This window comes from Fundulus heteroclitus, chromosome 22 (assembly GCF_011125445.2).
Source record: "Fundulus heteroclitus isolate FHET01 chromosome 22, MU-UCD_Fhet_4.1, whole genome shotgun sequence".
NCBI lineage: Eukaryota > Metazoa > Chordata > Actinopteri > Cyprinodontiformes > Fundulidae > Fundulus > Fundulus heteroclitus.
The window spans coordinates 36,361,337-36,379,537 of record NC_046382.1 but is presented as its reverse complement, the minus strand read 5'-3'; the positions used below and the strand labels follow the sequence as shown (position 1 = coordinate 36,379,537).

Genomic DNA, 18,201 nt, shown 5'->3' with positions numbered 1-18,201 from the left:
ATGGTTTTCCTAAGCAACGTCTTCTCAGAAATAAAGATGAAGAAATTAATTATTTATTTATTTTTAGAAGAGCAAAGTGTGGATTACTTATCAGCAGTGTGCATGTTACTCAGAGCAAACCGCAGTCAGAGCAAACTCAGTTTGGGGAGTCAACATGAACATCTCAATGGGGAGTCAAGCTATTATTCATAAAAAAGCCGATTAATGAGCAAATATCAGAATGGATGCTCAAAACACATAATCTTGAGTGTAAAAAGCCATATGCAGCAAAAGACAACCCTTGCTTTAACTATAACACACAACGCAGTTCCGTGTTTATTTATGGTGATCATAATAATTGGTTGATGGCTGAACTGAGGAATATCATGGAAAATCAGGAAAGTTTTTTTAAAAGACAAAACTTTCCTGAGTTTTGTCCTATATCCAATTTTTAAGAGATAGGTTAGATTTTGTAAATTTTATTGGATTGTATTGAAAACTAACATTAAAATAGATACAAAGCTGCAACCAATGCACTTTCAGCACAACCAGAAGATGAAAGGCAGCAGACTGAAAAACTCTTGAACACTTCTGCCACTAAAGACACTACAATATTTGTTTAAAAATAAGTTCATGAGTTTATAAAAAAATAGAAGGGATCTAGAAATATGTGCAAAACGAAACAAATATCAAGAAGAAACATTACATTTTAATTATTAGTCCCTCTCATTCTATTTCTATAATTCAACATTCATTCAGTCTTTTATCCAACTCCATAACATCTAGTCATTAAACTACTATCACTTATGGGATTTTTAGAACTTTTTATAATAATTTGTCATTTTGTGTGTGGATAATCCCCAGTGGCAACACGTGATGGAGGTTTTTAATGCATTTCTTCAAAAGCACAACTCGACTTTATGTGATATCGATCTAAGAGGAATTTTTTTGGGTGTTGAGAAGAAAAGAATCAAAATTGGCCAGGGACACAGAACAAGAACACAACACTTTTCTTTGGCGTTTCATGTCTCCTCCTCCTTTATGGTCACTAAATTCAACCCACACACACACACACACACACACACACACCAATGCCCTCTACTGTACCTTGATTTCAGAAAGTGAGAGTTTGTCTGTTCGCCTGCCAGTCTCCAGGGAATCCTGGCTCTTCTTGTTCAGGTACACCGCAGCGACTTGGCTTTGCTCCAGGAAGGACATCAGAATCAGCCGATCGCTCAGAACCGCTGGAAATTACATCACCGCACTCAATATTACAATGCTAAACAAAAAGGACAACAGCAGCATTATTCAGTAGAGGTGACCCATAAAGAAACTATTAGCTCCTTCCATGAGCAATTACTAAGCATCAATAAATACATTCATATTTACTAAAAGATTTAAATATATAGATCCTGAAAATTCAATTAAAGAGAATTTTGCGTGTGGTAAACTGTCGTGGTGACTTCTAATGGCTTTCCTTTAACAGGTTTCCTCTGGACAATCTTCCATAATGGTCAGATTTGCTCTGGAAATGTTTGGATATTGTCTTATAACCTAACCTGCCTTCACTTTTTGCATAGCCCTGTCCCTGACCAGCATGCTGTGTTGAGATTTGTGAACTAAAATGTACATAAACTATGTACTATTTTCTCTTACTATCACAACTATGCGACACTTTGTGTGAGTCTATCACATATAAATCACATAACATACACTGAAGTTTGTGGTAATGTGACAGTGAGGAAAAATTTAAGAGGTATAGTTCTTTTGGAAAGCACTGCAAACAGAGTTCAGTTTAAATATTTTATAAATGTTCTGAATACTTTAAGTTTTTAGTGTCCAATATTTACCTTTTATACTTCCTTTCTACACAATATTTACTCTTTGTATCTTTTGCTCCCCGTCAGTCTACAGAACGCTGCAAGACCCTTTTTTTTTAATGGTAGAAGAAAACACTTGATCCTGTTCAACTCTTTCTGGAGCTGCATGGAAACGCTGATTAGCAATTAAGCCCCCCTCTCCTTCAAATTAATCTGTTTATGAAACCAATTAAATGGAAAGGGGATGGGGTGGGGTGGGGGTTACTACACATGTCTTTCAGAAACCCTGCTTTGAGTTGAACGAGTGAGGCTGCATCCCGAGATTTGAACATCTAACCGGCAATTAACCATGCCGTGTGTATTTATAAACAGGAGAATATTGGTGTGATGGCGCTTCAAATCATCCTGTTGTGTGGAAATTTCGAATTAATATGCTAATTTTCATGAGAGAAGAGCAAACACAGCTTGAAAAAACACATAAAAACAAGCATCTTAAATCAGGTCAACTGAGTCAGTCTGTTGGATTATGCAGTAAAGAACTGGTTCAAAGCTTAACTATTACAAAAAACATACAACTATTAACGAGCCTTAGCTTTTAGAAACAACATTTAATGCAATAGTAAGCGTCTTTGTGATAGATTACAGATGAATCAAGTTAAATGCAGTTTGTTTAGCATTGATCTCTGTGGGTGTCTATAAACGGGATTAAGCATAATCCCATTCTTTTCCAAACTAGGCTGTGGCCATATCTGGGACCAGGTGGCTGATTCGGCATTAGGGGCCAGACTTGCGTGACCCATCCTAGAACAGCGCCCAGATACACAACCACACACACTGAAGGAGCTAGTTATGGTCTGTGTGTGAGGTAACCGCCGACCCCCCCTCCCTCCCCCATGCCCCCCCAGTCATGAGGCCAGAAAGCCAGATATGCATTTATACACGGTGGTCTGCAACAATATTTTATGCATGCACATTTACTCACACTAACACATGCACAAACGCGTTCACAGTCAGATGCAAAAGCAATCTCATCACATGCACACAAACAAAACCGCACACGCACACAGAGCCCCCCTAAATCCATTTAATGCCATCTCCTCTGCAGCATGTTGACATAAGAGGCCAATGGGCTTAAGCAAAGCACATTTAAACATGGGTAAATGAAACCTGCTATGAAAAATCACTTAAGGATGCTTAATCGTGGAGCATATGCTCAACTTGGCCCAACCATCGGCCAATGGAAACCTGTAATACTTGGTGTTTGGTGTAAAATATTTGTAATCTGCCGCTCAGCATGATGCAATTGGAGCTTACGGTTGCAACGGTGTTAAACTGGCCTCCAGGTTGAAATGTTTAAATCAGAATGGTGAACCTGCTTCCAAAAATGCTTTACTTTGCTTTTTGTTTGAACGTTTAAAACCAAACCAGGCTTGATGTTTGGTTGAAGTCAGAGAAATTCAAAATCCCCACACCCTCTTTACGCTTTACAAAGTTGTCAAATCCTGTTCGGGGAATGAAAATACATTTTCATTACAAACTGTGGTGCAGCTCAATTTAAGATTCTGATACATTTAGTTAATGGATTGCAGAGAACAGAATAGAAATTAATACATTTGAATAATTTTTCAGAGTTACATTTCTGAATTATGTCAGCATCAGACATGATCAAAATTAAAAAAAAAAAAATCGGAATATGATGATTGCATTAGGCTGTTCAGTATGACATTTTATCCTGAATGAGAGGGATGGTTTACGCCAATCGATAATCAATCAACGTGCATATAAACGCTTGTCAGTCTCAAGTTATTCCGAATGTGGCAAACTGGCCTGAGTGTGCATGTGCACCCGACGTAAATGTGACGTATTTCTGCGTTGGTGAGTGGCGGAAATACATTTGGAGTAAAACTGTCGGGGCTCCCGTTAAACCTTTCTATTCGAAAAAAAAAAAAGCTTAAAAATCGTTCTTATTCAGTAACGTTTACTTCACCGTAGTCACGGCACGGTGAAACAGTAACAAAACGTAATTAGAACGATGCCTGGGCGCTCGGAAGACAAACGAACTTGTGTAATACTGCTTTGTTCCCAATTTTTGTTGTTTAGCAAAGACAGAAGTACTTCTTCTGTGTTTTCTAGGGGCATTTGATAACTGTGCATGTCAGAGTGGTTGTATTCTGAATAAAGCCAGGTGCATATAAACGCACATTATGATCAGATTACTTAATTGTGTGTCCATATAAACTGTACAACCCTATTATTTAATCCGAATACATTTTAATCCAATCATGAAATTTTGTGCATGTAGACATACTGTAGCTGTTGCTGCTCTTCCAACCAAAACACACCCATCCAAAAACACAGCCTGTCCAATTAAACTAGTAGCTGGAAAGCTTTTCACAACATTTGATGTTTTTATGTTTTTTATAAAGAATTAGTAACAAAAATAATTTTTTTCCATGTTTTAATAAAATGCCATCTCCTTGAACTCAATTTATTACTTAATTTATTTTTGAAATAAGTAGAATCATTCAAACCTGACATCATCAATGAATAATAGTCAATGGTTAATGTCTCTATGAAATTGTATTAGTCAATGTTGTAAACGCCCTAAATGGGGTTGAGTTCTACTGATCAACTAAAAAATGTTCAATGGCCGTGTATGAACTTTTTTTTCCAGTTGATATAACGTAATTGTTAAAATTGGTGTTATTTGGTTGCCTGATTGCTAATTTTGTGGGGAGCCTGTATGAGGAACGTTTTTTTCTTTGCTTCAGTGCAGTTTGTGTGCTAATGGCATGCTCTTTATTATGTGCTATTACGCTTTTAACATGAGTCCAAGAGAGGTTGAGATTGAAGCTGTTTTTTACTATTTACGTTGTGCTTGGGCTGGAAACTATCAGTCAGATCAGTGCCGTGTCCATTCAATGAACTCAAAAGTCAAGCATAAACAGAAGCTCTGATAAACATGAGCACTGGTGTCAGGCTGAACACTGCCTGAAGTAAACATTTATAATAGGAGAGGTAACCACAGCAGCTAGGCAGCACAAGGATCACAACAAAGCAGAGTTTTCTTCTGCCTGCAATCCAAGTTTCTTCAATTTGGCTGAGTTTCTTTGCTTGGTTCTGCTCCTTGAGCTCCTAGCTGCCGTAGCTAACCCTCCCAGCATGGACCTTTACTCCAGTGCTGACATTTCCAACAGAAATTAATGGTGCTGCTTCCTGCTCACTCCCGTTTACTCTGTCACTTCTTGAATTTGTTTGAAAGTCCTAATATCCACGCTGCACTAGTGACACCAATGGCAAGTACATCAGAGCCGTCGGTGTCGCTGTAGGCAATGAATGTCAGACTCAGTGACCCGCCCCCGTCTAGTTGTAATTGGCTAGCAAGTTGCTTTCAGTCCTTGATTTGATTAGTTCAATTGTATGGTTAACAAGTCAAAGAAATAATAGAAAGTTGCCGAGGTAATACAAAACAAAACCCAGCCTCTAGTCTAGGGCGGTCACAGCTGGCTCTGTGGGCGGGCACGGCCCCCCAATGCCCACCCATGCTGCTGGCTCAGAACCTAACTGGATACAGAAACACTACAAGTGTGCACACTAACCAGCAAGCTGAAACTGGGAAGGAACGTGCACACACACTGGCGTTACATGAGCATATCAGAATGCTTGTCATGTGGGACAACCAACAGAAAAGGCGATTCCTTTGGAACTTGAGGGACAGAGAGGGGTGAGGGTAGGACCAAAACTCTGACAAACACCTGACATTCGTACCAAACAGCAGAGACTGGTTAGAGTTTGTACAGCCATGCAGCTCCTTTTACATGAATACATGATGTTTCAACTACTTTCAAAATGGAAGGAAAGCATAACAAAAAGTGTTTCTGAACAGGATTACCAACTATAGGTGCATCTTAACGTGCCTTCTCTCAGCTACAATCTTAAAATCACCCACAACAGGGCCAGAAATTACCTTATGCATGTGCCTCTCTCTCTTTCCAGATATTTCCTTTTAAAGCATGCATTAGTTGATGAGATTGTAAATTGTAATATCAAATACTGACAGTCAGCTTCTATTTAAAACACAACACCCACCCACACAGAGAGATCACAGCTCGATTGATATCGTAAACTGCTCCAGTAATCAGAAACGTGTTGGACGGTGTGATCTGGTCTGGCTCTGTGCTCTTAATTGTCTCAGCCTAATTTAACAAGTGGCAGATGTGAGAACCCCAATCCGACTACAACCCCCCCCCCCCCCCAACACACACGCACACAAAATCCCCGGAACCCACCCTCTCACAACCATTACTCTAATAATTAGTGCCCTCTGAGGCTTTGAATGAAGCGCAGCGGGAGGTGAGTGTGTACCTGTGTGTGTGTGTGTGTGTGTGTGTGTATGTGTGTGTGTGTGTGTGTGTGAGTGAGCAAGCATGGCTATGAGCATGTGTGTTCAACTCTTTTTAAGTGTGTAAATGTAAGTGGACATACAGTAAGTGTGTGTTGGTCTATGCAAAAAGGCGTGTGTGTGTGTGCGTAATTACACGTGTGCATATGTGTGCACTATGGGGGTTTTATCAAGTGTCTTGAGACCCCGGGCGGAAGTAGGGAGGGCGGTGTTATGAACAAATAATTGATACAGAAAGAAAGAAATAATTAGCAGATTTGGGCCGTTGTCCACAGCCTCTTATTCTCTCCTGCCAGGTCTGCAGAGCGAGGGAGCCCAGAGTAAAGAGGGGCGGAGTGGTGCTCCCTGGAGGAACGCGCAATGGAAGAAAAACACTGATGGATGCTCTTAAGGGAAGGCCCCTGGACACACGCAGCACAAAAGGATTTGCCTGCAATTAGCTAGCACAGTCGCCTGGCTCACCTGTGGCACCTGTTATGGTGTGAGTCGCCGCTTGTGTGAAAGAGTGATTGCGTGACAGAGTGTGGGGAAGTGTGTGGTAGATGTGAAAGTGCATGCGGGGAGCGCAGGTGTAGACAAACGGTCTGCACTGACAGGCTAAGAGAGAATGAGTGGACGATGACGCTCTAAATAATAATTTTCCTTAAAATAGCTATAAAAAGTAAAAAAGCATTCACATCATCAGCAGCATTTAGACATTTTGAGTCATATGAAATAATATTGTGTATTTTTCAGTGATGTTATCAAGGAGTTGGGTGTTTGTACCTTTGAAAACGTTTTGTTGGTTTTGCTGTTCTTTTTATATACAAATATCTCTCTGCAGCTGCAGAAGCAGACTCCGAGGATGTTATCTTGTACCCTCTTTTTCCTCTACTATATTTTTGTCACCTTTTCTCCCTTTTAACATTTTGCCTCATCTCTTTCTCTTCCTTTCTTTTTTACATTTCTGTTCCTGTGTCCATTGAATTCAAAATAATCCCAAAATAATATCCAATAAAGTTTTTGCCTATATGTCAAGTGGAACACCATATTGAAAGCAGTCCTGCTCCACTTGTGAAAGTAAAATCTGGGCTCTTTTTGGCATTAAGACAGCAATTTTAGTGCTACACAGTCAGACAGGACACATAAAAAAATAGAAGCATGCACATATTGTTGGGAACAGTCTGGGGACTGAGGTGATGGAAAAATTTAAAAGAAGTGTTTCTTGGTGGTTGTTGAAGTGAGATATGTTGCTAAACTCTAAAGTTTGAGCAGTAAACCAATATTTAAACTGATTTTTAGGGTGTTTGGTAGAGTGTGAAATTAGGAGTATTTTTTGTAATAAAATTAAACTCAGCATAGAAAAAACTGGAGGCGCCAAGCATCATCATCATCATCATCGTCATCATTATTCTTGAGTCCACTGAAGGGTACTGTTAATGACCTCGTATCATTGTTATTGGGGAATTTTCTGTGCGTGTACTTCCAATAACTCCTGTACATTTTGTGCTGAACCACACATTGGACATTTGTCATTTTCTACGTATCATATGTTAGAAAAAATTTTCACCAGAAAAAGGTGAGATTAGCAGATATGCCCCAACAATAATTTCCCCTGGGAGGGTTTTCTGTTTTTCTACTTTACCGTGCAAACTTTTCTCAGCAGCAGAGCTAAAGGTTTTGCTTTCAGTGTAACAATATTTCAAGAGTTTTAACTGCTTCCATCCACTGACATTTTATTATGTTTTATTATTGATTATGCAAATCTGTGTCCCCTAAAGGAGAATTTGTTGGAAACCAATGTGCTTTTAAAAGAAAACTGAAATATAATGGTGGACAGTATTGAATCTATATTTATAACAAACAGATTTCAAGCTAAAACAGGTGTTGACTTAATTTTATTTTTGGGAATTCTGTGATTTATAGGGTTCACAACGCACTTGGCACACTAATGAGCAGCTTAGTAGTAATAAATGAGAAACACATGAGGTTCACTAGGACGTAAATGCTTTACAGTACAACTCACCATCAGTCACAGTGTTGGCAGGTAGTCGACCCACTAACATACGGTCTATGCACACTTGATCGACTTGAGGTCCTTTTAGGGTGACCGTCACCAGCACGCCATTGCTCAGCATCATCTGCATATATCACATACATCCAAACAAAATGGACAACTGTCACAAATGATAGAGCTGATAGATAAACTTTTATTCCACGTGAAGGTGTTTTGGTCCATCGTGCTTCTTTTAAGTGTTTGGGTTCATCATACTGATCATTGTGGCTAAAGATAATGAAATTGCTACACATCATTAAGAAAAATCAATGAAAGGAAACAATATATGTCAATGTCGTTGCTTGAAATGCAAATAACACTATTCACACATTTTCTGATTTATTAGTCTCCTTTCCAACCCTATTCTTTAAGCTCGAGGTGCAACCATTTGGTGAAAAAACTAAGTTGTTTTAATGAATTTCAACAGCACAGTTTAAATTTAGGTTGTATTAGAAACAACTATTAAAAAAATAATAAAAACGTAATGGTCCTCTAAACCTTATAAAACTGCATAAAACCCCTTCCCAACAGTGTAAATATAAAAAGATTTAATGCAAATATTTCTTAAAAGTGCACTGGTTTGAATGACTGGTGTTTTCTCACTGAATCAAAGCTTCTGAAAGAAATACAGGGCCTGGTAAAATAATTGATACCACTTTAACTTTTTCACATTTGGTCTTGTTACAACCACACACGAGAATATGTTTTATTGAGATTTTATGTGACTGACCAAGAGAAAGTAGTGCATACTTGTGAAACAAAAACACTAAACTAAACAAAAAGCAAGCAAACAAGATTTAAATTTTTTTCCCTTTTACAAATAAAAATACCAAAAGTATGGCATGAATTTCTACCCATCTCCTTTTATATCCCTTATATAAAACACAGTGCAACTAAACACCTTTCAGAATACAGTTATTTAGTAAACACACTTAATTGTTGTGTAATTTAATATCAGTATTAATGTGAAAGTCTCAGAGTGTTGTAACAACCCAAACATTGACAGCTACAACAAAATGGTTTAGAACACAACATATTCATGTGTTATGAGGGCCTAGTCAAAGCTAAATACACTTGAGAATCTTTGGCAAGACTTCAAAAATGCTGTTCAATTAAATAGAATTCCATTCGATACTACTTTATTTATCCAGAATGGAAATCAGGCAAAGTCAGTTGATCTTTAGCCGTTGTCTAAAGATCAACTTGTGGAGTTACAGCGTTGAGAAGATGATACCCTGCTTGTCCAGTAAGTTATTTAATAATAATAATAATAATAATAATAATAATAATAATAATAATAATAATAATAACTTCAATTTATATAGCGCCTTTCAAGATGCCCAAGGTCGCTTATTTATTTTACATAACATTTTTTGCATAGTCACAGATGCTCTTCACCCAATTTAACTACAGTTTAGCTCTTTTGCAAGAAGGAATGGGCAAAAAATGTCAGTCTCTAGATGTGAAAAGTTGGAAGATAGGTAATCCAGGACTGCAGCTGTAATTGAATTATACCAAATAGTGGTTCTTCAAGGTGTTGGCTAAGGGGGATGAACATATGCATGCCACGCATAAAAACATCCATCCATCACAGTATTTTCTAACATGTCTATCCCTTGTGGGGTCGCGAGGGGTGCTGGTGCCCATCTCCAGCTGTCAATGTGCAAGAGGCGGGGTACACCCTGGACAGGTCACCAGTCTATCACAGCACGTAAAAACAATGTGTAATAATTCTTCCATTTTACAATTATACACTACTTTTTGTTGTTCAGTCACATAAAACTTGAACAAAACACAGTAGAATGCACGGTTTTGGCGTGACAAGATGTGGAAAAGTTCGAGGGGTATGGATACTTTCTGCAAGGCACTGTAAATGCAATCAAAATGGTTTCTATTCAGAGAAAACACTTAAAAGTGGTTTAACAGATGTATTCTGAAGTGAACGAAAGCACAGATCTGGTTTTGAGGTTGTCTGGTTAAAAAACTGTGACCACTTAGAGACACACTGGAATGTTAGTTTTAACAGCTCACTTATATAATAAGCTTACAATGATCTTACAAATGACTTTACTGTCCAGTTCAGCTTTTTCACTGAGGCACGGGCACGCACTAACAGGTGGCTGAGTGTTTGTGTGTGTCCGCTTGAAGCCAGTGGGCGCTGAGCTGGGAAGGGTGTGTACCTGGCAGCAGTACTTGTTCCTCCATCTGGTGTGAACGCAGGTGTTGCTCTGCAGCAGCTCCTGTATGGGCATAGTGGAAAAAAAGAGAAAGGCACAAAGTGTAGCAGATGCAGGTTTGTTGAAGAGTGTCAGCGCAAACTTTGTTGCAATAATGCAATAATTATAGGAAACTTTTTGAAAGACACTGTGAAAACAAAAGGAAAATAGTTCCCAGTCCATTTGTGGCAGTAGACACTTGTCCCAACAGGTGGTCACTCCAGCAGTTCCTGCTCAGGGAGGGGTGGGCGAGACTTGGAAACGGATGCAGGTAGCCACTGTGTGTGTGTGTGTGTGTGTGTGTGTGTGTGTGTGTGTGTGTGTGTGTGTGTGTGTGTGTAAGGTCAGTCATTCCTGCAACATTCCACACCCAGCTGGGGTGATTGGATGGGAGGAGAGAGGGACGGAGAAAGAGGAGGTGTGCTGGGTGTTTCTGGTTACAGACAATGGTTACGGGTGAGAGGAGGAAGGTGGTTGGGTTTGTAGCGTGTGTGTGTGTGTGTGTGTGTGTGTGTGTGTGTGTGTGTGTGTGTGTGTGTGTCAGCCACAGACAGGTTTCAGCAAACAAAGCTCGGTCTGTACTGCTACAAGTACAGAGGGGAAGAACGGAGAAGGAGGTGAATGAGGAAGGAGTCAGGGACGGAGGCTGAAGAGAAGGAGGGAGGAAGAAAGGGGGGGAGCCTGCAGCCCCCTGATCCCCTCAAATATCCCGTTCGATGACAGAGCTCGGCCGAAAGAGAGGTGATGAGAGAGGAGAGGGGGAGACGAGAACAAACGAGGATGACAGGGAGAGTGAAGGCAGAGGGAGAACAGACAGAGAATGCTCCTATTTGTTAATCAATCAGCCGTTTCGGAAAGGGAAAACGGCAAAAATCCCCAGAGGGAGGAAGAAGCTGGAGAGGGATAGTGGAGTAATGAGGTGGGGTGGGGTTACCTCCAACTCCTTCAGCGAGTCGCGCAGCTTTTCTGGACGGCGGTTCCTGGGGGTCCATGAATAGCCTCGAGCTACAGAGGAAAAACAACGGGAGAGTCAAGAGATCATGAGACTAAACATTTAAAAGAGAGGAATACTCTTTAAAACAACACCCATGGGAATCCTTGGCAATGTGGGAACAAATCCAGAATGAACTGAATAACCAGGTTGCAATTTAGTCATAAAAGAGCAATAAAGGTGATGTGGAATGAAAAGATGACGACAGGGAAGTTAGTTCTGAAAAACATAAACAAAGTAGACCCAGGTAAACAGCAGCTCAGTTTTTACTATCTGACTGAAACCAAAAAGATTAAATTAATGGGGAAATAGTTCTTGTTTAGCTAATAGTGGATCTTTTGTATTTATCAAAACAGATTCATGGTAAAGTCTGGCTGCATTTCTCATCCTTGGAACAAATGCAAACTTATCACTCTTTGTAATGCATTATATTACAGACAAATACAGGTGCTAACATAAAAAACCTTCTAAACGCTAAATTCTTTAATTATAATACAGTTCATACATTTTCCAAAGCCCACCATTTAGTCTTAAATTAACTAGAAGACTAATTTAGTTAATTTGGTTTGAATTGGTTTCAAATTCAAGTGGTTTTCTTTAATATTTAGGTGTGGAGCCTAAGAGTATGGAAGAAGGCTGATTTTGTCTCTTGTGAATCAATTATGTGTTGATATGTTTTGGACAACTGTCCTGCTGTTGACAAAACTTCATGTAACTGGCAGAATCTGCAGAATTTTTGTTTTAAATCTTCATGTCTTTCATAGAATTGATGGAGTTATGCACAATAACAAGGTCGGCAAGGCCTATGAAATATAAACAGCCCACAGTATCACACATCCTCCACCATACCGGCATATGTCCACATTTTCTGGCTTTCTTTCATGCCAAAACCGGCTGGAGGATTTTCTGCCAAAAAAGCTAAACTATCTGACCGAAGCATACATTTCTAATTAAAGTAGACTTTAGCAAACTCCACATGTATGTTGGTGATTGTAGGACTATTATCCTGGACAGGCTTCTGTGTCATGTTATATTTATTCACCAGGAAAACAGAAAATCACGGAATAGTTATAACTTTCCAGAAACTGTGATCAACGATTTGCATTACAAGGTTTGTTGGAGTGCCAATAATTCTGACACTGTGGTCAAAAACAAATATTAATCATAAAAGGACTCAAAGACTTGATTTTCCTACATTGTCAGCTTCGGATTGTGCTCCTGCAAGAACAAATTTACTTTTAGACTTTCTACACACATTTACTATGGGTGCTGATATTTGTGGTCAAAACTGCATTTGAGCTGGTGTTATGAATCAGCTGCATATTCTCATAAGTGTTAATGTGAGTCATTCTTCTCTTAAAATTGTGATTATGGAAGAAGATAATATAAAGACAGCCAACCATTATCCTCTGAAGTTCTCATAAAACCTAAAAACAGATTTATCTTACCAAACGACTGATCGCAAATTTACAAACTCTGGAAATGTTCATTCCAATCATCTGGCCTTTATAAAGAAAATCAACACCTTTCCTATTTATTGAACATTTAAATGGGATTATTTTGAGATTATAACATCATTAAATCCTAAATATTGCAAAAACTAGTTACTGGGACATTACTGAACAGAGCTGAATTAATGTTGACGTGCTGTAGTTTTTAAATCATCTTTTCACATGTCATTTGCTTTCACGAAGATTTTAAAATCAGGCAAAGATGATTTCAGTACAAACATTATTTTCACTTGATAATTTCATTTATTGAAGCAAAGCAGCTATCCAAAGCAGATTGGGGCTATATAAATCAGTAATCTCTTCCTTATCATAAATTAACCATAATTGACTGCACGTTTTGTAACCCGAGTCTAATTTCACCACTCACCCTAAAGACCACTGATCACCAGAAAAAGACAAAGGCCGTCTCACACTGCCAAAAAAGATCTTCATGGTCTCTAAGACTTTTTTACGCAGCAGGAAAATAGTCCAAAGCCAATGAGCAAATCTGCCTCTGAAAGGCAGAAACACTGTTTTGGAGTCAAAGTCAAGCTGAGATGCTGAGGCCTGACCTTAAATAGGCCATTCATATCAGAAACCCTCCAATGTTGCTGATTAAAAACAATTCTGCAATGAAGAGTGGAACAAAATCCCATGACAGAGATGTAAAAGGTCAGTTTTCACTAACACTTAATAGCAGTGTTGCCATTAAGACTGACACAAGCAGTTATTAGGTTAAGGAGGGATTTATCCTTTCAACAAGATTCCTTTCAATAGGTTTTTCATCATCATCATCATCATCAAATCATCATTTGATTTATTCATTTTATTTACTCAGATTCTCTTAGCCTGATATTAAATTTAGTTTGATATCAAACCCCCAGTCGGTCGAGGCAGATGACTGTTCACACTGGTTCTGGTGAAGGTTTCTTCCTGTTAAAGGGGAGTTTTCCTCTCCACTGTTGCTACATGTATGCTCAGTACAAGGGATTGCTGCAAAGCCATCGACACAATGCAAGCTACTGTCCACTGTTGCTATGTTCTCTTTCAGGAGGGGAGAACCCTGTAAGTCAATGACTTGTTGCAATCTGCTGGGTTTCCTAAGAAAGCTTTTTAACCAGCCTGTAAGGATGATTTGATTGAATTGACTTGGTAAAGCACCTTGAGATGACATGTGTTGTGAATTGGACCTACATAAATAAAATTTTATCGAATTAAGTGACAAAGAAAAAGCAAAAACCGAAGAAATCAGTAAGGAAGAAAATACTTAATGAGGTACCGCTGCTTTGTCTCTTCAAGTCTTGATTGGTTTGGAAGGTGCCAGAGACCTGCATACAAGAATGTAAAGGCCTGAGCCAATCTGAGTTTATAACCCAAGTACTGCCCTTTCATTTAATTTCCTAGCCCTCCATTTCTCCCTCTCCCATCTCTGGAGGTTAAACAGACAGAAGGAAGCATATAGGAAGAAAAAAAACACAGTTAATTGAATTTGTGCAACTGCCTCTGCCTGCGCACATACAAAACATTTCCATGAGGAAAGGAAGCACTGCTGCTCTCAATGTGGGGCAATCAGACTCTTATCTGTTTATTTTACAGTCTCTCATTTCATCTTTACAGAAATGAATGACTGAGGAGGAGAGTGCTCTATTAAGAATAAGAGGAGGTAAACAGATGCATGCAAATGAGGGTGTGGAAGATGGGGTTGGGGGAGTGTTTGTCTTCTGATAAGGTTGTTTGTATTTCACTACTGGGTGAAAAGCAGAGGCAGGGAAAGAAGTTCACAGAAGACGTGGGACAGTTCAGTGACTGGAGCACTGATTTATGGTGGCTGTTCATCCAATGGTCAAACAATTAGAGTCCAAACAGACAAATGTGGAGGATGTGTGAACTCCTCTTTTTGAAATCCTGCTTTGTAAACTTACCCTCACAGAACTGAAGTTTCTCATTGTAGTAGTGATGCTCCAGAGGATTGGCTGGAGGGGAAAGAGAGAGGCCAAGTGAACCGATTCATACATGTAAAAAAACAAAACAAACAAAAAAACAACAACACACAACACATGAGAACTGGGTTTGGCTTTTCATTTCGATGTAGCTAAATAAAAACAGAGAGCTTAGCTGTGGCTCGACCATCCCCTTCAGTTCTAAAGGGGGCAACGCTGGCAAAGTGAAACCCATAACCGTGCCTCGTGGTCTGGCCGCCCCAAGCATAAAAGTGGCCAGCCTGGTGGCCGGCCTCTCTGGCAGGCAGGGACACCTCCAGGATTAGTAGTATTAATCAGATAAGGGGGTGAAGGGCCAGACAGGCCCAGAAATGGGCACCTGCTCTGGGGCTGGATGAACAGAGTGGAGGGGGGTGGTGGGCACTGGCAGCTGGGGACCCCCCCCAGAGCCGCTCCAATGAGTCTAGGTCTCCCTCTAGTGGAGGAAATGTTAAACCAGTCAAATGAACCAGAAATACAAAATCAAGTAATATGAACACCAACATGATGCTTTTTATGCTTATTTTGAAACTGAATGTTAAAATAAGACCAAACTGTCAAAATATTTCGATATCAGCACTCTTTCCTGCTGCTGAATCCATGCACGCCCCAAAGGGGATAACATTATTCAGATTAGTTCAGTGGCTACAAAACAGAGGTGACTGAAAAATCTATGAAGTCAGGCATCAGCCTATAGCAAAGGTGATGAAAAACTATTTTAAGCACTTTTATGTAAAAAAACAAACATCAGAACATACATTGAGCTTTTACAAAGATGTCTGCACCTGTAAACTACATTAAACCAAAATACAAACAAAACCTTTAACAAGCTCTCGAGTGTTAGTAGAAAGGTGGCCTTAATTAGAGTCAATTAAAATATACACATATACCGTTTTTTCATTTTCTTTCTCATAGTGGTTTTACAGTAAATCTGAGTAAACACACATTTAGTTTAATTTGTTAAAGTCAACTTGTATTAAAATGCACACAACTGTTTTGTAATTTATTGCAGTGCTGAAAGTCCAACCCACTCCAAACTGGGCTATCATTACACTGCCGTATGAGGGTCATGATACCTTCTGGATTGTGATTTTGGGTCCCCCCCCCCCCCCATCCCTCCACTCTGATATCGAGCTACACTTTAGTAATCCTCCAAATGAAAGGATTTGGGAGGAGGAGCATCATCTCTCCACTGAAGATTGGAATGAAAAGAGAAGGCAGCTGCTAAGATGAGAGGAATGAGAGAGGAAACGCATGAAAGACTGGAAGAGCCGTGCCATGTCAGACAAGCAATGAACAACGCTAGAATATCCAGATGATATAAACAGGATAAAGAACTGTCTTAAATATTCTGAAAATATGCACAAAGCACTGAAAGAAATATAGAAAAAAAAGGGATAAATTATAGGTATTATATTTTGCTTTAACACTACATCAAATAACTAATAGAAATTTGCTCATCTTTAATGGAAAAATTAGAAAAATCATTGGTGTATGATTACCAATATCCTTGTGGCTTTTCTTATCTCAACCTGCTTTTACAGTCACATCTAATTTAATACTTACAACTGGATGAGCAGATTTTCCCCATTCGGGTTTGATTTGTGTAAAAATGTATTTAAAAGGGACTGAAACACTGAAATGTACAAACTGAAAGCAAAGAAAATTAAATCTTAGACTCAAAAAAAGACAAGAAAAAGGCCTTCCCATTGGGTCAGTGTCTTATTTGGTTTTCCCCTTTAGGACGTCTGAATTTAAGCAGAAGCAGTAGGAAGAAGCCAAGCGATGTACAAGGTTTTAGGAAGTAATTACTCACAGGTTTCTGGTTTACGGTATCAAAACATTAATATGTTATGTCTTGCCAAGGCATGCGGCCCCATTCCACTTTCACACATTTTGTCACGTTACAGAGAAATATCAATGTGTTTTATTGGGATTTCATGTGATCGACGTACACAAAGCACCCAATAAACAAATAAATACTGCACATGACCTAAAATACAATTTTCTAAGCTTTGCACATGAAAACAAGCTGTGGTTATTCAAGATTGGTTTTACAGAAATTGGCCAAACATCTTGCTTGGAAGTGCAGCCAAAAAAAAGCAAGTAGGCCCACCAACAACAGATTGGGTTTAGTCAGGAATTCTTATACAGATATTTAACCCTTGTGTGGTGTTCATATTATTGTTACTCAGCCAGTGTTTGTGGGTCTGGTGGAGCCGTTGCATTTTGTGCTTTTTAAAGGCCTCACAATCAAACACTTTTATGTAAAAATACTCAACAGATGTTACTTAATCCCAATTTCAAGTTGTATAAACAAAATATTTGGTTATTTAAAACATAATAAAGCAAATTATTTATAATAAAATCATGATATGAATGGAAACAAATTCACACGTGAAGCAAGGTTTTTCCAAAACTAGTGACTTTTAGTTGTTTGAACTCAGAAATTTAACCCATTCAGGTGCACAACACAAGCTATATGAACACAGAGTAAATCTATCAGTCAAGAACACACATCAGCCCCATGACCTTTAGCCAATGGCCTGTACAACACATGAGGGGCAGAGTTTTACTGTGTGTGTTGCAGATATACTTTTTGCACTTGATGCATCTGTATTGTTTTTTTCTGTCCATCTTCCACACTTCGCACTGCTTCTTCTTGTTGCCAAACATGTACTGGAACAGCATCACACACTTACTTCAGGCTCTGCAGATTCTGGTTCTGTAGGTTCTGTAGGATAGGGCAGCATTCTCCTCCGGAATCATCCTCATTTGGCACATAGGATACCAGGGTTGTGTCACCCATGTATGCAAACTTGTAAGGCTTGACTTTAGACCCGGAAACTCAAGCAAGGATAAGAACCCTGAAGTAGGCATGTAAATGGGTTTGGCCCATTTCCTTCCACCTCTCTCCAAAAACAAGAATAATTTTGTGGATGGAATTTGGGATAAAAAGCTGAATTGAAGATTTCATGTCCTGTGTGTAAGTAACTGCCATAGTGTTGGTCCTGGTTGCATCCTTAATCACATTGGTAGTCTGCGGGGTGACTCTTCTTGGGCGAGACCATTCAATTTCAACATTTTTGACTTCCATATTTCCTCACTTGCTACATGGTGACTGTCTTGTTCTTGTTCTTTCTTGTTCTTGGCCCTGTGGCTGGCTGCTGACGGCTTGGTCTGGAGACTTGTCTTCGTTTTGGAACTGGCTGATGCTCAATCTTGTCCTGCTTCAGTGTCACTGTCAGACTCTGAATTTTCAGAAATGGGATCCTCAAATTCTGAAACC

At 39.3% G+C, this 18,201-nt stretch overlaps 1 protein-coding gene across 1 annotated transcript in view; it reads right to left on the bottom strand.

Annotated features, from left to right (window-relative positions):
• The window catches only part of LOC105933306 (WD repeat containing planar cell polarity effector), an 83,951-nt gene that overhangs the window by 49,625 nt on the left and 16,125 nt on the right, over positions 1 to 18,201 (bottom strand). The window contains exons 4-8 of the mRNA XM_036126154.1: positions 14,856 to 14,906; positions 11,387 to 11,457; positions 10,417 to 10,476; positions 8,207 to 8,321; positions 1,087 to 1,223 (exon numbers count right to left, since the gene is read on the bottom strand). Of these exons, the coding sequence (XP_035982047.1) occupies positions 1,087 to 1,223; positions 8,207 to 8,321; positions 10,417 to 10,476; positions 11,387 to 11,457; positions 14,856 to 14,906 (434 nt within the window). The remainder of the gene's footprint in view (positions 1 to 1,086; positions 1,224 to 8,206; positions 8,322 to 10,416; positions 10,477 to 11,386; positions 11,458 to 14,855; positions 14,907 to 18,201) is intronic.